At 41.7% G+C, this 27,986-nt stretch overlaps 1 protein-coding gene across 1 annotated transcript; it reads right to left on the bottom strand.

Moving 5' to 3' along the window:
- Nucleotides 1–269: 269 nt before the first annotated feature.
- LOC134528805 (uncharacterized) lies at nt 270–27,986 on the bottom strand. Its single transcript, XM_063362470.1, has 4 exons — nt 26,922–27,986; nt 23,407–23,494; nt 9,118–9,568; nt 270–3,150 (listed from the first exon to the last, which is right to left on the bottom strand). The coding sequence occupies exons 1-4, from the start codon at nt 27,984–27,986 to the stop codon at nt 2,550–2,552; spliced, it is 2,205 nt and encodes a 734-aa protein (XP_063218540.1). The 3' UTR covers nt 270–2,549.

The following is a 27,986-nucleotide window of genomic DNA, read 5'->3' as shown; positions in this document are numbered from 1 at the left end:
TCATGCTGCCGTCACCCGCGGTCTCGTGATCGAGACCCGGGGCGGTCCTAGTGGTTTTCAGTGGCTCTAAAGGAAATCTCCAGTGGGCGCCAGGTTAATTCGAGGATTAACCGAGGTGGTCGTGGATTTTTTCCCCTGCGTGTTCCACTATGATCGACTGCTGTTGATGGTGGGAGGGAGTCCCTACTTCTAATACGCACTGGCCCTAAACAGTATAGAGGACTGTTTCCTAATTGTTCGGGAGGCGTTTACGAAATAAAGAAATGGTATTTAGGTGCTGGTTTTTTAATCTCGCATTTTACATAGTGTGGATGGGGGCACAAGTTACACAGTTACACTGGACAAAAAATACGTTGGCACTACATACACTCGCACTGATAATTAATTACGTATTACATGGGTGTTACGTTGCGGCACTTGTAAACAAGATCCCTACATTGGTTTGTGGGTCGACGAAGAGTTTGGGTGGATTAACGGCCACTTCCGTGATGAACTGGAGATAGCTTCATGCCCAGGCTCACCTGTGTGAGTCGCGGGCCCACGAAGATAATATTAAGGGGCAAAGTCTTTAAGCTTGCAGTCGGCAGTCGTATGCTCGACGAATTACGTTAATTTATATTCGCGGGAGTCGGCCCGGACGCTAAGGTGACTGCGTCGCGAACCGTTGTTCCGCGACGAGCAAAAATTAAAGCGGCCGGGATAAGCCCTGCACCGGAAAAGGGCACGGGGGCACGCAGGGAGAGGAAAGAGGTTTTAGTGAATTATGATAGTTACCAGAATGAAGAATCAGGAGTACAAAATTTTAAGTCTCCCCGCGGGATCACACGTCCGCCCCGGTCCGTGAGTAAAACTCTACTGCCGCTTTGTGCCGGCTTGGGAGGGGAGGAGCGTTATGACGCGCCAAACTTTCTAACGTGCTGTTATTACAATTTTATAATCATAATTAGTCATTATTATTTATAGGACAATCGTATCTTAATGACATCTGTCTGAATTAGTTGGCGGAAGGCCTATAATAATACATAACAATAAATAGATTAATTATATTTGAAAATAAAAAGTCAAGCTGGAGACTGTCTGTCACTTGTTGACTACTCCAGTGGCTATTTGCAAGAAAAAACAGGGAGGTAAATTAGGTTGATTAACACTGTGGTTAATTATTGGTGGAAGGCCGCAAGGGACGTTCCAGAAGTTTAATAATTGCGGTTTCCCACGGGGAAAACCGCTGCACCCCTACGACGCAATTTCACTATTAAGGGTTGTTCTGTTAATTAAAAATCACTAAATTACTCACAACAATTTATGATGCATGAGAACTGTTTGGTGGTGTTGGCATATGGACGTAATCTGTAAAGGCACTCACCGGCGTCGACGGTTCGCTTGACTCACATGACATGGGCTAGGGGTGCGTTCCGTTAGCGGGGTTTAATACTGGCGGATGGAGGCCGGGCTTTATGACCATCGGAGGGACGACGACAATGCAAGAAAAAATATAAATATTTATATACCAGGATGGTATTTAGTAAATCCAAGATAGAGGAAATAATTTAATCTTAAAGGAGTAATACTAAAACATCTTGGATTCGACAGTTTAAAGGCCATAACTTTAATTTAAATTATTAAATATCGAAAACAAGTACATTATTCAAAATAACCCTTCAAGTTAATATTTTTTTTCTGCAAAAAATTTAGTTCATTGTAGCACTAATCACTGGCATTCAGTAATTATTTTTTAAGACCCACAATAACAGTAACAATATTATAAATTATGACTCTTGTACTGCCTCAGAAAATTTCTGAAAATATTCTTTCAACCTTAAGGAAAGAGAATTTGCAATCATAAGCAATAAAATATTGTTATGATAAAATAAAAGGTTGAATTCAAGAAGGAGTTAGCCAGCTTCTAGATTGCCACTTTAACGATGTTCCACTGTGGACCTGTAGCTTGTAACATTGTCTTCTTGCAGCAGATGCAGAATTTACCCATGTAAGCGGTGAGTTACTCGCTATAACAGCCACACTCGTACCCCACCTTCTTACAGTTGATGCATGTTAAGGCCTCCACACTCGATCAGTCCAGCCCCCAGTTCGGACTGATCAGACCGGACTGGCAGTTTGGATTGAGTTGCGGTCCTCTGAACACACGACCAGTCCAGATGCTCTGTTCGGAATGAACAGCCCGAACTGCGAGTTAAGACTGAACTGAAGCCTCCCCACACACGATTGGTCTTAGTGTTGTTATTGATGTTGGATATATTGTTTAATCGTAGACAACGGAAGAAACTTTCAATGCTTTAGTTGCACTTTTAGTTAGATAAAAGAAAAAAAAAAGTACAAACAAAGATGTCTGCCACTACTCTGACAGCCTTGTTGTTTGGACCGATAGTTTTGACAGGCGAGATGCTGTTCCCACACCAGTCACTCATATTTGATGGAAGGCCAACAGTTAGTCAGTCCATCATTCTCGACTGAAGAGTCCACCGTCCTTGCTCTCACACGGCAGTTCCAACTGATAGGTGCGAACCATCAGTTGCCGCTGGCGGTCTGCACTAGTCCGCCGCCTTCTTGCAGCCCACACAGAAGTTGCCCATGTAAGTGGTGAGCAGCTCGCCGCTGCAGTGCGCACACCGACTGGGGACGCCCTCGCTCCGGCGCGCTCCGGCCCCGCGGTGGCCGTCGCTGCAGCACACGGCGGGGGGGAGCTCGCACGAGCTGGGCCGCACGAGGTGCGACAGCACGTCGCGGTACTCCTCGGGCGTGAGCACGTCCTTCAGGCCGGGCACGCCGACGAACTCCTCCGCCGAGAGGGTGAGCAGCCGCAGCTTGCCGAGGAACTCGCGCAGCACCTCCCGGCGGTTGGCCGGCCGCGAGGGCAGCCCGCGGCGGCGGCACTCCTCCGCCGACCAGCGCACCGCCGCCTCCGCCACGTCGGCCTCGGAGGCGACCACAAGGCGGTCCTGGTCCAGCACCTGGTGGAGGGTGGCGCGCGATGCGGCCAGGAAGGACGGGTGTCGCAGCACGGCCTCCGCGTGGTGGCACAGGAACTGCAGGCAGCGCTCCGCCAGCTGCTGGTCCCCGCTGTCCCGCGCGAACTCCAGCACGCTGCACACGTTCCCGGTGCCCAGCATGTCCGCCAGGTACTTGGCACACCTGCGGGCACGCGCCACACCCCAGCCCCTCACGTCACTCCGGCCGAGGAGGCATTCAAGTATCAAACTACTTGTCCTTACGTGTGTTACTTTGGAACGCCTACGGCAGGTTATTTTAAAGTTGTATTTTGCGCAGTTTTAGGCAGGAATGAACGCTTCAAAACGATTCAAAAATGTTCAATGCAGTTTAAATGCACTTTTATTTCTACCAGTTGAATGTTTATTAGTTTATACATTTAATATTGAAAATCCGACTACATTAAGGCAGTGATACCACAGTAAGATATTTTCAAAGACCGTAGCATTTGTTTTTTGGCAGTATCATTCCAAATATGAATTAAATATTAAATGCCAATGACTTCATAGGGAATTCACTATAAACTTAAAATTTTCCAATTAATTATATAAATATGCTTGAACGAAGCACATTGTGAAAATCAAACGGCACAAAAATAAATATTGAAACAAGGTGGCATCTTTCTGTTGCTATCAGTTCCTCTTAAATTCAATGCAAAAACAATGGTAACATCAGTGGAATATCACTGATTCGGAGTCAGAATTCTCTCTGTTTCGGGGCAGTCTCAGTATTCACATGTTTACAGTTTAAGACACTGGTCTTGCAATTATCGGGATATAGGTTTGAATCCATTGTCTGGTCAGGCTGATTAAAATTTTTTCGCGGTTCCGGGAATATCCCAGGGATGTTTCCTTTTCATAAAAGATTGCTCCCTCAGTATCCCTCATTTTCTTCGTCGTATGTTACCGTATCTAACGATTTTGTTGTCATTGTGAATCAAAGCTCAACCCAAAAAAAAATAGATTTCTGTACCTGGGAGGCATAAGACACTATGCCCACTTTTGGAAAAAATACACTTTTAACCATACACTTAACCACCGTTTGATGTTCTTTCTAGTGGCATACAACACTTAAGATCTACAAAATGTCAAAATATTATTTTTTTTTGCCTGGGAAATTGAGTAAATAATTTTAAATTCTTTGAATCTCTTATAAAAAATTGTTTTTGTGACATAGTGCCTTATGCCTCCGAGATTCAGATTTAAAACTATCACGCCAGAGGCTTTTTCGCAAGAGCCAGGCCAAACACTCCCGAAACCAGTAGCACAGCCAAGATTTAGTTTTGAATGTGAAGGAGGATATCAGTTACGTCATTCCAGAAAAATTTATTTCGTAAACGACTAAACGCGAATTGGATGACAAGTTGAGGGTTTGATGGATCGCCGACTTGGAGCTCATCTGAGAAAGCTTGTGCAGCTATCAGATCTTGTCGACAACGAACTGTGATTTCAGTCGCAGAAGCCACGCACATATCAGCGTGACATTTTGGAATGTTCGAGGCATTGTCATCTTATCTCTGATATCACACATGATAAATAAAAAATACAGCTAATAATGTCAAGTACTTAGAACGTGTTTGCAAAACCGCTGGTTTTGTACTTTCAGGAATAACGTTTGCTGAAACAATTCTATAACTGAAAGGTAAATTTTAGGTATGGCTTTACAACGCATGATTAGACACAAAAAAGACGTGGGATGCAAGTCACTAAGTACTGGTAATCATCAACCGACTTACGTCAACACCTGGGATATAGAAAGGAACCCATGACTCTTGCTACATACACATGAAAACTCGGGCGTATCTAGCTTTGCATTTTGTGAGAAGCGATTTGGTGGTGTTGGGGGGAGGGGTGTGGGGCGAATGACTGGAGGGGTTTGGGAGGTAGTTATGGAAAACCTCGCAGTCAAATGGGAGTCAGAAATTTTGAAAAGCAATAGCCACTTAGAATATTAAAATGCATTTATAATGTCTTGAAAAGTTATTCTATAATAACTTCCATTTATTTTTAGTTGTGCAGATTCTGGGGAGGGCATAGCCCCCATCATGACCACCCCTGCATGACGCTTCAACGATTGCAACTACTGATTAGCTTATTTACACCCCTTTTCCAGAGTGGTTTCCTGGACATGACTAAATAGTGGAAACCTCTTTTTTATCTACCATAAAATGAAATTGCTGAGTTGCTAAATAACATTTTTACAGCATTTCTATCTAAGGTAGAACATTATATTACTTAGGCCTACATATTTTCAGTTGGATATTAAGTGTGCCACACACCGGGACTTCTACGCACAAGGCAGTCGTCATGCTTGTCCCTAAGAATCTTTAAGCAGTGGCAAAACAATTTTGTAATTGAAAAGCGCGTAATATTGTTCAGTGCACATATGTACCTTAGGTGGTTTCGTAGGGATTCAGTAACAAGATTTTGAGACCAAATTTGGGACATGTTGAGGTTTTGAATAAATATCTACTAAATGTTAAATGTCCAGAAAGTAGGCATTGTATGTAGTTTGAATTTTTTTCATGTTCTGTGCGAAAACAAACTGCGAATATATTCAGTAGTTTACTGCAATTACGTGCGAGAAAACCCACATCTCGCATTAACATCCGACACAGCTCCCACTTGAGAAAAAATCATCCCCAGCAAATGGATGAGCTGTGTGCGTTTCCAGTTTCATCACTAGCGCGTGCAATGTCCGGTGCCAAAACTAGGTTTTCAAATGCCCTGGACTTCATTCGTTCTACTCGCGTAGACCAACAGTGAGCACCCGAATTATTTATAGATGTCTGCTTGGAAAAGAGGGAGTACTGATGTTGTGCATGTGGTGCATAATGCCCTGGCTCCAAGATGCTAAAAGAATGTGAACTTTTGGTTTTTATAAAAGCTTAAGCAGACCAGACTATTCAGTGCCTTGGTAACTAACCCAGGGGCACGTATTTCCAAACCCTAGATTGACTCGCCGACGCGTGTGTGAACTGCGCTCTCGTTGGCCGCGCCTTAGGAGGAGAGGGAGGGGAACCACGCAAGGAAAGGGAAGGGGGTTGACGATACATGCATGTACTTATTTACAGAACATAATGTTAGTCAACTCTGCAACTTTACAGCAACAATAATGATTGTTTGGTTAGGTGCGGGGTACAAAACTCGACAGTAACTTTCAAATACTTAATATAGATATGCCGCAGCATTTATGTAACAATTTAGCCTTGAACAATAATTCAGTACCTACTTTTCAATATTAATTAAATTTTATACTTATTTATTTGTTTATTGAATTTATAGGTTACTAACCATCCTTTTATTATTTTTTAAACTTTATTATTTGCATGCAGTATAAAAGTTAGTTATTTATTACGTCTTTCAAACGCACATACAAGTAAACACACCCATTTTTAAAATGAATTTTATTTATTTAGGATTCGAGACTGGTTTGATGACTGTCTCTGTAGTTAGTACTGTTTCAAATGTCTTAAATTTATTATGTAATGTATTAATACTACATTCCATTTAAACGATTCCACTGGCTAAAACTGATGAATATTAAGCTGTGATGAATGACTTGGCCCATGGTAATGACACACATGAGGTTTTATGTGTGTGTATGTATGTATACACATTATAATTTCATTAATTTCTGTGATCTACCTTTATCATAAAATTTTCTGTCAGACATGGTAGCAAATATAACTAATTAAAAATGAGTTTTTATGGATATCTACTGCAATGTAAGATGTAATTCTGACTACAAACACAATTAAATGAACTGGAAATTATATACTAATTGTCTATACCATAAAAGTCGTTGTGAATATTGTATTTTTCATTCAGTTATTGTATCATTTGTTTTTTAATCATTTCCACTTCAAAAGACAGATAAAAAACTGTTTATTAGTTTGAATCAACAATATACAAAAATAAAAGAGAAATTCTCCTGAAAAAAATTGTTTGCTATTTTTTATTAATTAAATTTTTTATCAAAATACAATTATAAAATACGCCTGAGAATCTTTGTACCTAAAAATTGCATTTCTCATTTTGTTTCCTTAGTCTTGAAAATATCACTAAACTAAAATCTTCTCTGTTTATTTAATTGTAAACCATTTTGAATTTTGTAACGTCGGAACATTCTGAAATAATCTTTTCTAAGTCTATGTCAGAATCTACAGTAGTACACATGCTCGTCTATTTGTTAGCTTGAATTTATTTATTTTTTCAATCCGACTCTGGCTTTGTGTCCCTTAGCCACGTCATGATGGCATCTTTCTTCCCCTTCCCCTTTCAAGATCTAAACAACCACCCTTTTCCACGGTGACCCTAACCCTAAACACCGTCCCCCCTCCCACCAACAGTACCGCGACCAATCCCAGCGCACTTCAACGACCAGCAAGCGAGTCAACCTAGGGTTTGTAAATACAACCCCCCCCCCCCCCCGGGCCCCTCAAGTTTCCCCCCAAAAAGGAATTCCGTGACTACCCAATATTACAACTTTCTCAATCTTTAACGACCAAATTGTCAATAAGATATTAATGGCCCCGCTTTGTCAGGGGTGTATCTGATTTAGTGCGACACTCGCTGGTGCTTCTAGCGCGGTATCGCCTCTAAGTGCAAAAGTCTCTGTACTGGCGCGCAGTCTTTCTACGTCGTGCATAGGACAACTATGAAATCTGAGCGGTGACCTTAACATTATATGGCGGAGAAATTAAGACAAAGGTGTAATACAAGTCCCTTAAGTGCTTTCAAGTATCTGTACCGGTTGTTTTATTGCTACAAATTACTCTGAAACCATACCTTATAGACATTTTGACTCTTCTAAAAATACAGTTTAAAAAAATGTGTGCGTGGAGTCCTGGCACGACAGAAGAGAAACTTCTTGCTTATTAGTTATAGATAAACATAAATTACTATTTTTTTTAATAGAGCAAGATATAATAATTGCGAATAGTAAAGGCGCGGGTATGATTTCAAATGGTCTAAATCTTTTCCACACGAATAAATAAATTGTACATTGTTTGAATTAATAAAGTACTAATTTCTTTTATCATATATTTAAAATTAACTTTGATTTAAAAAATAATTCATAAACTTAAAGCTCGCCGATAATTAGGTAGTTTATGCAGCTTAATTAATTGTACATAGGCCTAATTGTACAAATGGACGTGTGTAGTCTGAGGTAGGTATCTGACATGTGCAAGTGACAACATAGCATACGAACAGGACCTAGCTCATTGCTCCTTTGTTAAGTCAGTCACCCACAGCTACACTCCGATCGAGAATCTTAGATGAACTTAACATATTTACGCACTTGTGGGCTCTTAACTATATTACGGTGTATGACTTAGTTAATCAAAAAATAATTCGTGACAAATAATTACCCATATCAAACTAAAGTATGAAAAGTATTATACCAGCAAAACAATACTCACATAACACTGTTCAACAATACTAATATACACCAGTAATTAAATAAATAATTCATACATAAAATAACAATACTTTCTTTGGAATATGGCCTTTGGCACGGTGCACAACAGTAAGCTCAAACCCCGTTGTGTTGCCCTTTGCCCAGATACTCCCTAAAGTCAGGATGGTGTCAGGCGCAGGCGGGTGGGGCCCTATCCCTGCAGCATGGCAGGATTCAACCTGAGCCGCACGCCGCCACGTGGAGCCCGCTCAAGGCTGCTCCAGCGATCATCGCCTGCGCCAACGGCCCGGGAGTGGGGATAGCGGGACGTCTACCCGCAAGCGACAACCGTGCACATGAAAGTGCGCGAGAGCGCAAGAGGGAAAGAGAGCAAGTAAATGCTGCATCATTTATACCTTTCACTGCTGTCTCCTCTATCGGTTTCCCCTGCCACATACCTAACTATGCCCCTCCTTCCCGGTTCCCCAAACCACGTACCTAGCTATTTCCCTTTATGCGATCAGAATTTTCGTAACGCTCTCGAAAATTGTTATCCCCTCAGCAGACAAGTTTCACTTCAAAATATTTAAGCCCTCAGCGAATTCTCAAGTGCTCTTAGTAAACAGACTCCACTGGGATATCTTCGCGGAGTTGTGCATACGGGGGCTGGTGACCACGGCGCCTCGCAGCGCAGCGGGGGAGTCCTACCTGGAGGCCATCTGCGGCAGCCGGTACTTGCTGGCGACGCGCATGGCCCGCATGGCGTCCTCCACGCCGGCGGGGCTCAGCTCGTCAGTGTAGAGGTAGTGCAGCAGCGCGCGGAACGCCCCGGGGCTGACGTCGGGCACCCTCACGGTCCCGGGCTCCGCCAGCGGGCCGTACATGAGCGCGGCCAGGGCGGGGCCGGCGCTCGCCAGCACCAGGCGGTGTGCTCGGAACCCGCTCTCCTCCTTGCCCACCGAGAACTGCACGTCGCTCCAGGCGCCCTCCTCCAGCAGGCGGCGCATGCGCTCCAGCACGCCGTTGTGGTCCGCCTTCACGCTGCGCACCAGCTCCTGCGCCGAGAAGGAGTCGCCGCCCGCCTCCGACCCCTCCATCGCCTCCATCGCCTCCTTCGCCTCCTTCACCTTCTTCGCCGCCAGCGCTGCCATGCGGGGTGCTGTCGTCAATCACACACAACATAGAGGCACCCATGACTAAGTCGTGTGTTTCTGAGTCGTGATAGTTCGAAGTCATGACGTTTATAAATTTGAATGTGGACTTTCTAATTATGTTTCTAAGTTATGACACTTCTAATTTGTGTTTCTAAGTCGGGATAGTTCTAAGTTATGATGCAATAACAGAGTAAACAGTAAACCTAAGCTCTGCTATCATTTTGTCACACTTCACTCTCTCTTGTGTAACTGGTGGATCTTTTAGTTTCAAAAGGCAAAATAATGACTCGTGATTTCTTCTGGATATAAGTACCTCTATGTTTATTTAAATTTAATTACTTTCATATTAAAATAATATTTGATAAATTGATTGAAATATACATTACAATTATGAAATTATTTAAAATGGATTTAAAATTACATTATCTAAAGAATGGGCCGGCCCTAATTAGAAAATTACCATTACTCATTGGACATAATTAAAATAGAATCAGGAACAATAAACAGGATAATTATTTACAATCCCAGTACACTTACAGCGATTAAAGTCCCGAAATAAAAATTTCCGGTGTTCCGAATTTTTCAACGTCGTGATTTATTGTTATTCAGAAGATATAAAAAAATGGAAGGACTGGAGGTTTGACGTTTGCTGGCCGAAGTTGAGCTGCTAACGAGGCGACAGGGCGCCTTAGTCGTCCTGCTTGCTGGAGGGAGGACTCGAGGGTGGTGTTCTTAGGTCCACATCCGGTCCTTGGACCCTGTCTGTGAACAGGTCCTAATCAAACATGATCAGAACATGATCACAGACAGCAAAATAGGAATAAAATACCTGGCTACTACCAAAGATGATTGGGGAAATAAAGTTTGTCAAAAAATTCACCATACAGGGAGATGGCTATAGCATCAGCCAGGAATGCGGAGCTCGCGAAAACGCGGTTGTCGCGGACGTTTCCATGATTCCAAAGATAGAATATATTATGAAGTATTATTAACGAAGCATGACTACTTCTACGAGGTACGCAGACTGACTAATTACTAATTACTTAAGTATTAGGGGTCACATTTCTTGCCTAGCTGATTTAAACAACGACCGGAGCGAAGTCTTCATGTGCGGCTCGCAGACAATGCGGTGTGGCCAGTCTGCTGTCGCGGCGCGAAGTAAGTTTGGGGCGGCAGCGACTCGTAATTAAAAGACGACGTCAATCAAAAGAAAGAGGGGAGGCTTCGGCTTCTGGACCGAAAGGTTCCGAAGATTTCCGAGGGAGTGGTCGAGAAATACTTACTTCGATATCTCGAAGTTGGTGGTACTGGCCGATGTCAGCGCGACCTACTGAGGGGTGTCCGAAACAAGGAGAGACCGACTCACACGAGGCGACTGCTGAAGCATTGGGCTTATGGAGGGAACTAGTGCAGCGCTCTGGTGGCTTGAAAATGAACTACGGGGCACTGTTTGTTGTGTGAGGCGCTGGGGGGCAGGTGTTTAGCTGGTGTTCAAACACCCACTAGAGGTCAGAGGCGGTACATCCGAACGCTCGTGTCCAGACCTTGAGACAGGTCGTCCCTGGCCGGGGTTAAGGACTGGTCACTGCCCCGGGCAGTGTTCCCAGGAAAGGCTGGAGAGGGGGGGGGGGGAGAGGCGGAAATGTGCAACGACGGTGGGAAACTAGCTATACAGAGCCTGGGGACGTGTCGCGGGCTCGAGCAAAACGACCCGTGCTCGTGCCTGGAATCGCTCGCGTAAGGCTGGCTCTCAGAACCTGGCTGCTCTAATAGCTTGCAGGACATAGCACTTCTTGTCACGGCTCGGAGGAGAGGTACAGGCGACGGACACGCACCAAGGCGGGGATAAGACGATAGCACTTGCTGGGTCATTAGATGGTAGGCAAAATTATATTTATACTGGGAACGATTGGGCAGACAGGTCTGACAAAGATTAAACGGGAGTGTACAGGAGGCGGAAAAAGTCAGGGCCGGCGCGACCATATAGGCGAACTAGGCAACCGTCTAGGGCGCCAAGTAGCTGGGGGCGGCGCAGCACGACACATAACAGCTCATATCATATGTTTAACGATTATTGAAACTAGATGAAAATGGATTTTTGTAACAGTTTGTAATGTTTATATTGATATAAGTAATTATTTTAAGTCCACGGTGACCTGTTTATGATTTGTAATAAGTAAAAAAGTAAAAAAAGTAAAAAAAAAAAAAAACCACAAGCCTGCTTACATTTGATTGTTGACAAAATCTTAGGCTTACGTGATGTATTTTGAGGCAAGGAATTTTTTTTTGTTGTGTCCGGCCCAGGGGAAGGGGGGGGGGGGGGGCAATTAAGGTTTTTCGCCTAGGGCGCCAATTTACCTTGCACCGGCCCTGGAAAAAGTTTAAGTTCTTGCAGCAAAAAATGACTGGCGACATTATTTTTCAAAAATTAAAATTTAGAATTGTGCCAAAATTACTAATTGATGGTACGTTATAATTTGCATGTCTTGGCGTTGTGTGTTTCTAAGTTATGTGTTACATTTATGACAGTTCTAAGTTATGTGTTTCTGAGTTGTGATCGTTCCTACTGATGACAATTGTAAGTTATGGTGTGTTTTAATTTTTAAAGAATTCAAAGTTATGACTGTTCAAAGTTGTGACTTTCTAGGTTATGTGGGGATTCCCTGCAACACAGCACAGGGAGAGCGAAAGGGCATCGGTAATAAGTAGTTAGAGGTTGCTGCAACATAAGGAAGCAGGGCCGGTGCAAGGTAAATTGGCGCCCTAGGCGAAAAACCTTAGTGCCCCTCCCCCCCTCAAGGGCCGGACACCCCAAAAAAAATTGTCCTTGCCTCAAAATACATCACGTACGCCTAATATTTTGTCAACAATCAAATGTAAGCAGGCTTGTGTTTTTTTTTCTTTTTTTATTATTACAAATCATAAACAGGTTACCGTGGACTTTAAATAATTACTTATATCAATATAATCATTCCAAACTGTTACAAAAATCCATTTTCATCTAGTTTCGATAATCGTTAAACATATTATATCAGCTGTTATGTATCGTGCTGCGCCGCCCCCAGCTACTTGGCGCCCTAGGCGATTGCCTAGTTCGCCTATATGGACGCGCCGGCCCTGTAAGGAAGAAAAAAAGTATGCTCACAGTTAATTACCACTTTAGCTAGCTGCAACACAACACAGTACAAAAAAAAAGTGAGCGAGTCCTTCAGTACTCGCCAGAGATGTGTAGCATCTATCATCGGTAACGAGCAAATTCACGTTTCCTCATGTTTCAAACGCACTTATAATACGAAACTCGGACACAAAATTTAACGCAGTATTATTTAAAAAATTGGTTGTCTGTAAAGTCGGTTTATGGACGATAGTTTAACGCGACAAAGTCATAACAAAACATTGATGAAATGATTGCATACTTTTATGAATAAAATTGAATCATTTTTATTGAATTATCACTATTTTGTATGGATACAAAGAAGGAATGAAATGAAATCTACAATTTAATTGATAAATTTACTTTTATTTGCACTCATTAATTCAAATTTGTTCATTACTTTAACAAAGAGATTATTTTAACTATAACTTTTATACATGTTTGCTATTTAACTTCTTCCAATCTGTGTTATTCTGTTAAGGATAGGACGATGATAGGAAAAGTAGGAAACGAATGGGAGTGTTTCAAGTTTAATGTGCCTCGAAAAAGTCAAATCGATGGTTGTTCCAATCGAGTGGAAGAGAGATAGATGCGGCGCAAGCGTACAATGAGCGTAACGGGACAAAGCGTAACGGAACAAAGCGTAACGGAACAATGTGCGTAACGGGACAATGAGTCATCCTTTTCGTGCGTACAGCCGGCGTTCATCGATTTATTAGACGTTGTCACGTCAATAATTCCAAGCGCGATAAATACACGCAATTTGTGATCTTAACTACATTTCAATACGCGAATCACACGCAGTTTCCGCACCCACCGCTAGAATTCGCTGCCGGAGCAGATACATCGACTATCGAATCACTTGGTTAACGAACAGAAATTTTGAACTATGTAATAAAACGGCTCTGATAAAAGTGAAAAAAATGCTTTAAAAACTACTACACCCCGAATTTGGATATGATTGGGGGGGGGGGGGGGGGGGGCGATATAATAATAATTTATTTCCCCCTTTTTTTACACTTTGTTAACAATATTCACTTAATTAACCAGGAAATTTATCACTCACGAAAGCAAGCTTGTATGTGAGTGCATCTAGTCACTTCAAATTACATGCGGTACTTTGACGATTGTAAACATATGTAAATGTATAATAACTGAGAAATAAATATATAAAATATAACCTAAGAAACTTTACATTAGTTATATGAAGATGAAAGTTAAAAAGAGCAATTTATCAAAATTCAATATTATGTATAAACTAAAAACGTATATTTATTATTATAAATTATAACATTGTTACACGATAAATGGAAATATAATTAAATACAAATTAGTATTTAAGTAAAGTACAAGGACAAAGTTATAAAAAATATATATAACTTACTTAAATACTATATATATCTCTTCATCAGTTAAATTATGTAGCCAAATATTAACATAATTTTTTTGAAAATAATCTTTAGTTTTTAGTTTTGCAGGAAGAATAACAACAATTATTTTTGGAAGCCATGGATGGCAGCGCCGTGGTTGTTACACATTTCCGTTCCTTGGATTCCGTCGCGTTCACGAAATCGCTCCAACCGAAAGCCGTGTAACGGGAGCTAAGATACGTACACCTGAGAGCAACTACCGCACCTGCCAGCTGCCGCATAGAACAGGAAGAACGTAGGCTCAGAGGTGATTTAATTGCCTCTCCTGCCAGCAGGGCCGGATTTAGGGGAGGCCAACCGGGGCGAAAGCCCCGGGGCCTCCACAAACGGAGGGCCCCCACAATAGAGACTTCGTAAAAAAAATCTTTCAAATTCCGACAAGTAAACACTAGTAGACATATTTTCCTTTGCTATTCTTTTTTCGCTGTTTCACCTTTACCTACAGTACTTTGTACATACATGATTATATTATTGTTAAATATTAACAGAAATATTCATTAACACTAAAATTTAATTTCATATAATTCTTGTCTCCGATTATATTTATTTATGTTTTTTTAAATACTAAGAGAATCTACTTGATTTCACAATAAATTATTTATTGGAAAACTCGACTGAAAAAATTTCATTTTATTTGGAAAATAATTTGGTACCAGGGGGCCTCCGCTCCTCTGTTGCCCCGAGGCCTCCAGACCTCTAGATCCGGCCCTGCCTGCCAGATACAACACGAGACAGTAGGAACACAAACCCAGAGCATAAAGTGACAATGTCAAGTAGCACAGCGCTAAAAAAATTGGACTTAAATTTGGAAGGACATTGGTTTGGATCCTGGCCCTTGCATCTTCCAAGATTTCCCAAAATAATTCCAGACAAATTTTATGATAGTTCCATTTACAATCGCAGAGACCTTTCCCAATTTCTGTGATTCAATTAAACTTGTTAAAAACCAATTTTTTTTTTTTTTTAAAAAAATACACCATATTTGAATGCAAAAAGGCTTGATTGTAATTTTTCTTGTCATATGTAAGCCTGCAAAATATGCAATTCCTGCATGCTTCCTCCCTTACTTTCTGCCTGCATCGTGGTATAAGCATAGATGTGCTACCGTTGCAGATCGGTAGGCCTGTAAAAGTATTCACCCAGTGGTGATTTCCGTTCAGGCCAATTTCGACACAACATAATTTTTGCCCAACTCTTTTGAGTCACAGGATTCTGAACACTTAGTTTTATATTTCAAAATTTATTTTAAGTAAATTGATTTAATTTTGGGGAATGCCATTGGAAATGTATTGGACGCTTCTCTACTTTGCATCCAAAATCAAGAAGGAAACTAGATATTAACCTCTGGCAAGGCCATGTAGCTTATTGTATTGGGTCTATGGTGACGGCATCCTCTGAAATTAAATTTTCGGAAGTAAAATAGTTTCTCTTTTGGATCTACGAGCGACAATCAATCAAAAGTAAGATACCTTTGTACTTAAATATTTTAAAATCTAATTAAACGAATTACAAGTACTATTTATAGGTCTAATGCTATACCATATTTAGATAAAGCATACTAAATTAACATTCAATATATATTTTAACATAGTAATTTTAGCCATTTTTGTACAGTGGCTTAGTCAAGAAGAGGTAATTGGCAGTCGGCAATCTGCCAAAATTTTCTTTTAGAGTTAGGCATATGTTTGCATTTAAATATTTTATTTTTATTGATTTGTGTTGTTTGTCTAAATTACACGAAAATTAGCAACGGTTAAGTTGCTATTCAAATATTTACATAAACTAACCATAACTACAACTATACATTTTTGGTGGTAAATGCGAATCTGGCTATACCTGTGTTTTTCAAGACATAAATAGCCTACTATTACTTAATGTCACTTAGAAGGTTTTGTTTCCCAAGCAACGGTATATTTACTTTAAAAAAAAGTTGATAAAGAAAGTGTTCACATAATTTTTTTTTGATCATCTTGCAAACATTCAGTGTCAATACAAGTGTGTCTGACATAAGTGCGAATATGTCCTCGCTAGTCAACCACTCTCCAACTCGATAGTTATATCAGAAAACACACGAGAGATTATTAAAACAAACTGCACGTTTATCAGGATTAAAAAGCATTAGATTGCGGGTTTTCATGATTCCACAAGAAGAGTTTTATTTTTTTTTTTTTAAACTAAACTCGTTTTTCTGTGGCAGCTTACCTTTTCTTGGGCAACACGTAGTAGATTAAAACATCGCATGGCTCACTGCACACATAATTGAACTTACACTTACAACCTGTATGGACATTTTTTTATACCTACTGTCCCCATTATAATGTACGAGTGCCTAGCCGTTTGGCGATGGTTCCGGATTTGGTTCTTGGCCGGATGCGGAATAAACATGAATTAATTTGTCTTTTTTTTTTACCCCTTCCTGACACGAATGTCAAAGGGATTCTAGAGACCGGAAAAATTCGCGGGTTCAATGGCCTGTAGGATGAACTCCATAGTTCTACGTACACTCAGTCAAATGCCACCCACTCATTGGCTGCTGTCTTGTGAGACGTCCCAACGTAGCAGCCTGTGATTCTTATATAGCTTTGGTCGGGTGTTCCTCATTGGCCCAGGGGCATCCAGGTGAGTTGTGAGCCAATAGCAGAGGCAGCACTGAGGTATAACTATTTGTATTTTAGCTAACACGAAATGAATTCGCAAATTTTTCCGGTCTCTACCTATGGCATAATCCTGCAGATGAACACGCCCTGTTCGCTCGGGAGCGCCGAACAGGAAATCGATCGTCGCCTGTCCGGCAGATAGGGCATTATCTCGGCGGCCGCATTCCTTGGCGGGTGAGCGATAAAGTAATCCGCGCCGCAGATACGGCGCGCTCTACGCGTGTAGAGCTGGCGACCACTCATTGCTAGGGACCGGAAAAATTCGCGGATTCAATTACCTCTAGGATAGCCTCCATTATCCTCTGCATTTCTCAAGTAAACACGCGTGTTCATTGGGTACTAAATTGTGAGGCGTCTCCACTGGGTAGCTTGTGATTCGACGCTTCTTTGGTCGATAGTCTCTCTTTGGCCCAGAGAGCTCCAGTTAAACTGCGAGCCAGTAGCAGAACCAGCAGAATTGTACACATGTTTGAATTTCAGCCTATCACGAAATGAATCCGCGAAATTTTCCGGTTTCTAGTGATCGCCAACTTGACGTCAAGTTGCACTAAAACTGTACCTGTATATAACAATACATTCATAAAAAAAATGGGGTTGTCTGTAAAGTCGGTTTACGGACGATAAATTTACGTGATAACGTCATAATAAAACATTGATGAAAATTTGCATACTTTTTAATTTTCAAATATTATTTACATTTTTTACAAATTCAATTTAAATAATTTGTTTAAATATAATCACGAACAATTAGTTGTATAGAAATAAACTGAAATCAAATCAATGTCACTGAATTGTTAATTTGAAATGACGAAATTGGACAAATAAATCAAATTTTTTAAAATTGCTGCTTTAAAAAAAAGCCCGCCTTAACCTGTTTGATATTATAGAAGATTTTTCTTGCACGGTGGTTGGCCGGTACTTGCACGCTCGGCTCAGGCGGAACGTGACAATGAGTCATGCTTTATTCGTGCGTGCAGCCGGCGTTCATCGATTTATAAGACGTCAAAAAGTGATGATCAAGTCGTTCAGTACTCGACAGTGACGTGTAACATGTCAACGAGCAAAATTCACGTGTTCCCATGTCGCAAACACACTTTAAAATACTAAACTCGGACACGAAATTCAACGCAGAATTCTTAAAAATAATGCCGAGCGAGATAAAAGTTCGAAAACTGTGTTTTAACTGCATTTACTGACACGAATCACACGTAGTTTCCGCACCCGCCGCTAGAGTTCACTATAGGAGCAGCTACGTCGACTACTGAACCATTTGAATAGCAGACCTAAATTAAAAAAAAATATATATATAATGAAACGGCTTCGATAAAAGCGAAAAAGATACTAAACCCCAGGATAAACTTGATTTTCGTAATAGAATTTTATTAAAATACTGACTTTTTTTTATTTTTTAAATTCATTAAATAGTTAATACTTAGGTACCAGAAAAATTCGCGGGTTCAATGACCTCCAGTATTAACTCCATAGTTCTACGTACACTCGGTCAAATGTCACCCACTCATTGGCTGCTGTCTTGTGAGACGTTCCAGCGTAGCAGCCTGTGATTCGATAAAGCTTTGGTCGGGCTTTTCTAATTGGCCCAGAGTCATCCAGGTGAGTTGTGAGCCAATAGCAGAGGCAGCACTGATGTATAACTATTTGTATTTTAGCCTACCGCGAAATGACCCACAATGATCCACTCGTTTGTCGAATACGTTTTTTTTTCATTTTGATGCTGCCAACAGACTAGGATAGTGGTGAAAATTTATCTGTTATTGAGTTTATTAAATTGACGATCATGAAAGTTAAACACTAAAAAAAAAAAAAAAAAAAAAAATGGTTGTCTATAAAGTCGGTTTGCGGACGATAGTTTAACGTGACAACGTCATAACAAAACATTGACGAAATGATTGCATACTTTTATGAATAAAATTGAATCATTTTTTTTTAATTATCACTATTTTGTATGGATACAAAGAAGGAGTGAAATGAAATCTTTAATTTAATTGAAATATTTACTTTTATTTGCTCTCAATAATTCAAATATGTTTATTACTTTAACGAAGAGATTATTTTAACTATAACTTTTATACATGTTTGCTATTTAACTTCTTCCAATCTGTGTTATTCTGTTAAGGATAGGACGATGCTAGGAAAAGTAGGAAACGAATGGGAGTGTTTCAAGTTTAATGTGCCTCGAAAAAGTCAAATCGATGGTTGTTCCAATCGAGTGGAAGAGAGATAGATGCGGCGAAAGCGTACAATGAGTTTAACGGGACAATGTGCGTAACGGGACACTTTTTCGTGCGTGCAGCCGGCGTTCATCGTTTTATTAGACGTCACGTAAAAAATCACTACATACGAGATTTATTCAAATATTTTAAGTTTTTAAAAATATGTTCAAACATGAGTTTAAAACATTCAACGGAAGCAGAAAAACTAATAAATATACGTAAACACCTTTTTAAGGTGGTAAAGGTAGCCGACAATTGCTACCTTGCTAACATTTTGGAGGTTATTTAATCCGTCCGTCGACAGTTGAAAGCTGTATTCAGGGCCGGAGTTAGAGGTCTGGAGGCCTCGGGGCAACAGAGGAGCGGAGGCCCCCTGGCCCCAAATTATTTTACAAATAAAATGAAATTTTTTCAGTCGAGTTTTCCAATAAATAATTTATTGTGAAATCAAGTAGATTCTCTTAGTATTATATATATATATATATATATATAATCGGAGACAAGAATTATATGAAATTAAATTTTAGTGTTAATGAATATTTCTGTTAATATTTAACAATAATATAATCATGTATGTACAAAGTACTGTAGGTAAAGGTAAAACAGCGAAAAAAGAATACCAAAAGAAAAGATGTTTACTAGTGTTTACTTGTCGGAATTTGAAAGATTTTTTTCCGAAGTCTATTGTGGGGGCCCTCCGTTTGTGGAGGCCCCGGGGCTTTCTCCCCGGTTGCCCTCCCCTAAATCCGGCCCTGGCTGTATTGTTCTGACGAACGGGCGGATGGAATTTCTCGGGCCGTCTGATTGGCTGCTGGTCACGTGACTGACGAAGCACTGATCTGATCTCAGACTGGCGGGCGGGTGAGACGGATCATTGTTGAGTCCAGCATAAGTGTTGCCAGGCGTACCCGAATTCGGTTACGCGTACCTAAATTACTATGTCCGTACCAAATGCTCCAAATGTCTACGGCTTCAACAATCAATGAAGTCAAAAGTATTTGACTACAAGACCAAGAGGATACGAAGCTACGACACTACAGAACTGTATGTATACATGAGTACTTGCCTTCAAAGCTACACGTCTACAAGGCTCCAATTGCCGCATCTGTCTTCGACGGAATTTTTTCTTTTGCTCCAACTGCTCAAACAGCATTATGTTATAAGATTACAAGGCTACTTGGTTACGTAGCTACAAGTCTACGAGGCTCCAAGACATAATGACTACGTGACTACGAGCCATGTGGTTACGAGACTATGCGATTGCGAGTCTACATGTTTTTTTTGGGCACGCTAATAGAACTGAATTTTGGGAAAATAAAAATTAATAGTAACAAATATTGAACAATTTTCGCTTGGGATGGAAAACCAATTAGGGTGGAAAGCAGCATTTGCTCGGCCGTAACTGACAAACATCCTTACTTTTTTTTTTTTTTTTTTTTTGAAAACAGCCCTGGCTACGCTATATTCCTAAGGATCTCTGGAGAACCACAGGATCAAGTTGCAGCTAGGATCAGGGATAGCTCTCACTGAAAACAAGTCTCGTCTACACAAATTTAAGTCGCCATATTTATATTACAGATAATATTTATTATAATTTATTTTTTTTACCAACATTTAACCTGAAAATACAAATTCTCACACGTGGCTGGAATAATTCAACGTTAAAATACTTCACCCACCCCCAAATCACAAAAAAAAAGACCAAAGACGCATTTTAAAATTCTACGCATGGGCCTTAGCGGTAGAGGCAATATTGCATTTAAATTATAAAATTTTATGTTGTTACACTGTTATGAGACGTAACAGAACAGTGTATATCATATTTGAATTAAAGAAGATAGCAATATTTAGTTTTCATACTTTTTTTTGTGTGTGTAGGTATACGTGAATGACACCCGAGCTGAGAACTTCTTGCACCCGAAAGCACCCGAATGTGCAGGCGAGTGCACCCGAAGTGCGCGTGCCGTGGTTGGCAACACTGTACACCGCAGGGGCCGCGGATGCACTCGGGCGACAGTCACGCTGCTCTGCGGGGGAACCACACATAACTTAGAAACACACAACATAGAACAGTCATAACTTAGATACTTCGAAAAAATCCGCGTAACTTAGAACTGTCATAAGTTAAAAAGATCATAACTTAGAAACACATAACTTAGAAACACACAACGTAGAAACACACAACTTAGAAACATCATAACTGAGAAAGTCATAACTTAGAACCATCACAACGTAGAAACACACACCTTAGAACTGTCATAACTTAGAAACACGCAACGCAGAAACATACAACTTAGAAACGTCATAATTTAGAAAGTCATAACTTAGAACTATCACAAGTTAGAAACACACAACTTAGAACTGCCATAACTTATAAACACGTAACTTAGAAAAACGCAACGCAGAACCACACAACTTAGACACTCACAACTTACAAAATCATAACTTAGAACTATCACAAGTTAGAAACTCACAACTTAGAACTGTCATAACTTAGAAACACGTAACTTAGAAACACGCAACGCAGAACCACACAACTTAGAAATGGCATAACTTAGAAACACACAACTTAGAACAGGCATAACTTAGAAGATTCTATCTTGTGTGTTTCTAAGTTATGTGTTTCTAAGTTGTGACAGCACCCCGCTCTGTGGCGGTTTCCCGAACCACCACCTCGCCTCGTCTCTACGGCCTCCTTACCAACGAGGCGGAAATCAAAATAATTAAAATGTAATGAAGACATTAAACCTTAACTCATCCATTTACTAATTGTTAATTGCCTCATCGAAGTCACGTCTCGATCAAGCTTGTTTCCAAAATAGGGAGGGGGGTAAGGGTTATATCCTTTCCGGGCCTCATATTGTATTTTAATTTTGGATGTCATATTTTGTTTTCTGAAACTCTTAAATTCATTTACCTGCTTGTAATTAATGCATGAACTTTTGCATCCCGCATGTCAGTGCCCAGGGTTTTCCCTGTGTCCATGCAGGTTTTACCTGGGCCCAACCTATCTCTAGTTATAGTCTAGTATAGTCAGTGAGGGGAGTTAGTCATGGCTAAAAAGTGGCCATGGCTGGCCAATCCCCTCCTAGCACATGATGCATGCTTCCTCTCCTGCATGGTTCATAACCTGCATGCTTAGAGCGTATAGGCTTCGGCCTGAGACACACTTAGAGTCTTCCCTACCCAGACCCCTCCCAAATACACTTAGTAATTAGTTAGGTTAGGAAAAAAAACAAAAAAAAATTGTACTTTCGAAAAGTTGTCTTAAAATACTAAAGACCATTATTTGAGACCATACATTTTTGTGAATTTTCCAAAGCCAATGTATGAATTATTCAGTCATGTCTTGTCTGTGGTCTCGATTGAATTATGTTCCGTAGTTACGATTCGCTCGTCGCACACACGTTATCCCATCGACCGAGTTGACTGCAAATACTGCTCTTGCTGTGCTTATTACTATTGCGGTTTGTCTGGAGTCTAATCTGTGCGTGCACGAGTTCTAGAGCGGCAGGTGATAAGGGCGGTAATGCCTAGCGCATCTGAAGCCATACCGCCTCTACGCACGAGGCACTGAACTGACATGCAGCTAGACTATGAGGAACTTCAAGAGACGACATTATATTTATATATGCTTATTAGTAAATATATAGAAGTGCTATAAGTGCTTCTAGACTTTGCTGTTGCATCCTATGCATTATGGCTTCTGCATAAGAATTTCCGACAATATTTTTAGCCACTTTCCCAAATACACAATTATGGAACGAACATTAAAACCATTACTACCAAACAAATACCAAGAATCCCCTCACACACTGTTTGCAAACAGGTATTACGAGTTATCCCACTGTACTATGTTTGATATCAGGTGTTTCACAGAAATGCAGTGCCTATATCGTGGGTACTCCATATTTATATTAAAAGAAGGAATGGACAATAGGAAATATGTTTATTCACGGGAAGCCAACATTTCACAGATGAGAGAGCCACACCCGAAGTTCCCCGAAGGTTGCTTAGCAAATAACGTTTTAATATGTAGTTATCCAGGGCTAGGAAACCGTTTACATGATTTCACAGTATCTTTTAATGTAGCTATCCTAACCAAATCAACCGTCCACAATGTTTTAAAGTATTTATAATGTAGCTAACATAACCTAATTGACCATTAGTTATCATGAGTTGTCCAAAATAAAAATAAAAAAACCGAAGATGCACGATCGGGGGTTTGGCACTCTCGTCTGTGAAAAAAAAGGCTTCCTATTTCTTCAGGCGTGCTAAGAACAGTACATGTAAGATGTTAAATGCAGGCACAACAGGAATATAGCCTACGTGTTTAAGAAAGGCACTGGTGAAACGTGAGAGTTGACTTACTTTCGGGCCCAGGGCCGAGAGGTGCCGAGTGCTGCCGAGCTAGCGCGAACACTGCCGGCGGTCGACTGGACGCTGGACTCGCGTCTCGCTGCGTGGGCGGGCAGGCGTCAACGCTTATCTGCTTCGGCTCACACCAGTTCCCGGAAGGGGGGGGGGGGATGGCGAGGGGTTTCGCACTGCCATTCACTGATAAAGTCTCAGGGCTCAGGACACAGCCAAACTGTCTGGTTAGCTGAGTGAGGTACCGTGCTGAGGCGGCGACTATGCTGGGTTGGTGGTCCCAGCCGCTGGTCATTGCCGAAGCACTAGTACCCTCCCGATCAAACAAGAGGGAGTGAACCCTAACATTTCTGTTTAAATTATGCTCTGAAATGTAAATAAATAGAACTGAAAATTTCTCTCACCCTGCCCTGATAGGGCGCATAGGCTATGTGGGAGGGGAATGTGAGAATGCCGGCCGTAGGTCGGAACAATCTGCCATTCACACAAACATTGATTCAATGAATTTAAGGTTTAATATCTCAGAGACAGAAGAGATCATTAGAGACAGATGAGATCATCAGATTTCGATGAGTTAATCAGCTACAGATGAGATCATCAGACAGATAATATCATTAGAGACAGATGAGGTCATAAGAGAGAGATGAAATCTTCAGAGACAGATGGGATCACTAGAGACAGAGGAGATCATCAGATATAGGTGAGATCATCAGATACAAATGAGATCATCAGAAACAGATGAGATAAGAGCCAAATGAGATAATGAGAGACAGGTGATATCATCAGAGACAAATGATATCATTAGAGACAGATGAGGTCATGAGAGATGAGATCTTCAGAGACAGATGGGATCATCAGAGATAGAGGAGAGGTGCCACTGTCAGGTGGAGCAGAGATGTGGGGAAGACAGGCGTGCACCAAGGAACACCCACAGGCCTTGGGCAACATGATGTGGGGTGAGTGACATGGGTCAAGAGCTTGCAGCTAGCACTGCTGTGCTAGCATAAGCCGCAGTCCGGTATATCAACCCTTTTCAGTCTTACTCCTGATGTATTGTTGGGGGTGATGAGCAGGCCAGGGGCGAAAGAACGCTAGAACTTGGATCCATACCATCTGCAACAATGTAGTTGGTATATCACAGGAAAATTAATGAACACAATTAAAAACTTCTAATTTGTTTTTCCTCTAAACATCGAAGATACCATACATAGTTTTGTAATATTCAAAGTATATCAACAGAAGAGTCGCATCCCAGAAAGAATTTCTGCCACAGAGCATTACTAAGTCGTAGTGTGCTGTCTCCCAATACTCTGTCCAGACACCACATAACTGACACCCGGCTTAAAGACTCAAACTGGCCACATTTCACAATCCTGTTATGATTGATAAATCAATGCATAATTATATTCTCATTCCCTAAACAGAGTATCGAGTAAGTAAAGATTTAATTAAAATAAAACTAAATTGAAGCAGACACAGGTCTAAGTAATAAACTTAATTTAATTAAAATTAAAGACATTTAGTTCAAGGCAACTACTTGGAAAGTGGTCTTTAAACATTCATTCGATATCAGCAATCGTATTACAAAAGATGCGTTTCCACTCTATCAAAATTTCCGCAGCTCAAAAATACAAAAGGTGACTGAAACAAACAAGGCTAAAAATATTTGAATGAATCTCTTGTTCTTTATTAATGATTCTTGTGGGACTTTTATCGCGTGCCCCATAATGTTTTATAATTTGATAAAATATACGAAGTTATCAAACAAAATAAGGTCATACGCTTTATTTGTAAATAGTTACCAGAAAAATGTAACACTAAGGTCTCTGACGTTTAATGCTGTTAAAAGAAAATTAGCAACTTTCCTTAATACAAAAAAAAATAATTATGACTCGGTGAGTTTGAATGACACTACTTGCCGACAGGCTATGTCCAGTGTCGCAAAAATAATGTTCAGCCTCTTTCGCTTCGTCTTAGGGCCGGTATTATGACCTCCGGCTAAATCTTCAGGTTAGCTAGCCTCCAGGTAAGGCTAGCCTCCGGTTAACGAACGAGGGGTGTATTATGACCCATACTTAGCCTGCGGTTGGCTAACCGGAACCTGACGAAGCGTGTGGTGTAATAATGGGTGTGTTGGTAATGAAATAAAGCAGAAGTTGGTAACTTTTGTTGCAAGACAGTTTTTTTATGGTAGAATGTTAGTCAGCTGTTTGTTTGTATTGTGAATCGTAATGTTTACAGCTGCAGTAAAGAAATATGCCGCGAACTTTATCTTGCAACAGATATAATTAAATTAACCAAAAACTACTTCGACGTCAAACCTGCTTTGTATTAAACCATAAAAATTACAATTTACGATTCAAAACCGTGTGTTTTCAACTTTACTCTTGTATTGAAACTCATGTTTTTATTAGGTTATATATTAAGCCAAAACTAACGAAGTAATTCTATAGAAACAAATAAATAGGGATGACATTTTTGCTAGAGAACACTTATTTCTTCCATAAATTTATCATTTCATAATCAAATTCGGGAAAATACTTGTCGATTTTCATTTCACTGGTGTAGGTTTCATTTTTGTACTAATAGTTTCGTATCACGTATCCAAATTAATCCGATCCTGATGGTATTAGTTTGTGGTATAGGATGATTGCTGTTTTAATTTAGTAGGTCGAGAGATCCTAGACATATTCACTGGGGAAATAATTATGATTGTAAAATGTATATGAAAGAAATACATTTTTACAAGACCTGACATACCTAATTTGTTTGTATCGTAATATGTTAGGTATTTTGAGTTATGTACAGGTTTTTTCCAACATTCTAAATTAAAACAGCTCAGTATCAAGTGCTTAATGAAGCACACCCCCCCCCCCTCCCCCAGCAGACTCTCGTCTGACTGATAAAGGGATAACATCATCGTCAGTGAGGGCCGCAGGGCCCGAATGCCGCAACTTGGCATCGAACCCCGCGACCCTATAGGAGTACCAGGTCGCGTCCTGCCACCCCTAACCTCCTGTTTTGTCTAATGTGAATTAAGTTTTGAATTTTCTGTTAACTGATTTTTACTAAGCTGCGAAGCTGTGTTATATTGCAAATGGCCTGTTATACTCTACTTTAATTTCGTGTGTTGATTCTACTTTAAACTAGTGTGTTGTCCAGCCCTCCCTTTTAGTTTAAAAAATTAAATTCAAAGGGGTGAAGGGGGGGGGGGTATTAATTTAAGCTGAGCAGTTGGCCTTGGCTGCTCAGTTTGTTTTAATTATTATTTACTTATTTGAAAAACGTGTTGATTTATTTATTTGCGTGTGGGCAAAGGCTGGACTGATTTACTGTGTTAGCTAGTGTGTTGTGTGTGTTTCGAGGTTCCTAAACCGTGGGCTGCTGACCCCCTCCCTTTAACGGGAAGAAGGGCTAGGCCGGCGGAGGGGACGAGTCCCCTCTGCCCACGGCTGGCTCGGTGTGTACCTAGCGCGGCTCAGCATCGCAGTTAACATTTCTGCCAACTGCAGCACTGCACCGCGAGGGATTGGTTGCAGCTCGACGTGGCCCCAGGCCCTGGGGAGCTGCTGTCTGGTGTGGGCTGGTTCAGCTGCGCAGTGGGCGCCTCTGATGGTGAGGCCGGCCTCTAGCAGGCGAGTGGCCTCTTGAACTGTGGCGAAGGCCACTCTGTAGAGGCCGGTGAGGCGCCCTGTTGCCCTGCTGCAGACGCGCCAACACCTGGTCGGCTTGTGGCCGGCCGAGCGCAAGGCTGCGTCGACTTCTTCGGCAGGTGCCCCGGCCCCCCTGCCGCCCCTGAGGACGACAAAGTGCCAGGGCGCGCGGTGATCTTGTGTGCGCTGACTGGGCTGCTCCTGTGCTGGCTGCCGCGCCGATTTCCCCGCAGCCGAGGCCGCCTTGGGGGCGGTCTGTGTGGCTGTAGAGGCTACCGGCGGCGGCAGCAGCGGAGAGAATCCTTGTGCCACATGAAGAGCTGCAGTGGTGCTCTTCTGAGCTGTGACAACAGCTGCTTGGGTGCCTGATTCCCGGCACTTGGCTGGGGCGGGCGTCTGGCTCCACTGGTGCCGACTCCGCACAGCTGGGACAGTCTGGCAGCTGCTGTGGCGCAGCTCTGGGGCAGGCTGCGGGGGCGCAGACTGCGTCCAGACGTCCCGTGTCTCTGGTGGTGCTGGAGCTGCTGGGGCGGGCTCTGGTGTTGTTCGCCCACTTTCATTGGCCTCCTCTACCAGCAGCATCATCTCGTAGATGGCCCACGAGGTATATTTGGCAGGCGATTCGCTGCACGATACGCGCAAACGGACCGCCTGCTCTTCTAGGTGCAGCGGGGGCTGCTGCTCTTGCGCGAAATCTTCCAGATCCCACATCTGCTGCGCGGACCACATGTACATTGTGGCCCTGTTCCGGGCCTCCGGACATGGCCGCAGGTGCGCCCCGCACAACGATTGGTCCGCCTCGATCCGCTCGCCTAGGTCCGCAGGGAGTGCCCTCACAGAGTGCAACTCCGCGGCGAAAAACGGGGTCTTGACTTCAGTGGCGATTCCGCGCTCGTAGCGTTCATTGTAGGTGATGCGCATAGGCAT

The sequence above is a fragment of the Bacillus rossius genome, chromosome 1 (genome assembly GCF_032445375.1).
Source record: "Bacillus rossius redtenbacheri isolate Brsri chromosome 1, Brsri_v3, whole genome shotgun sequence".
NCBI lineage: Eukaryota > Metazoa > Arthropoda > Insecta > Phasmatodea > Bacillidae > Bacillus > Bacillus rossius.
Note: the sequence above shows the minus strand (reverse complement) of the source record. Positions and strands in the feature narration are given on the sequence as shown.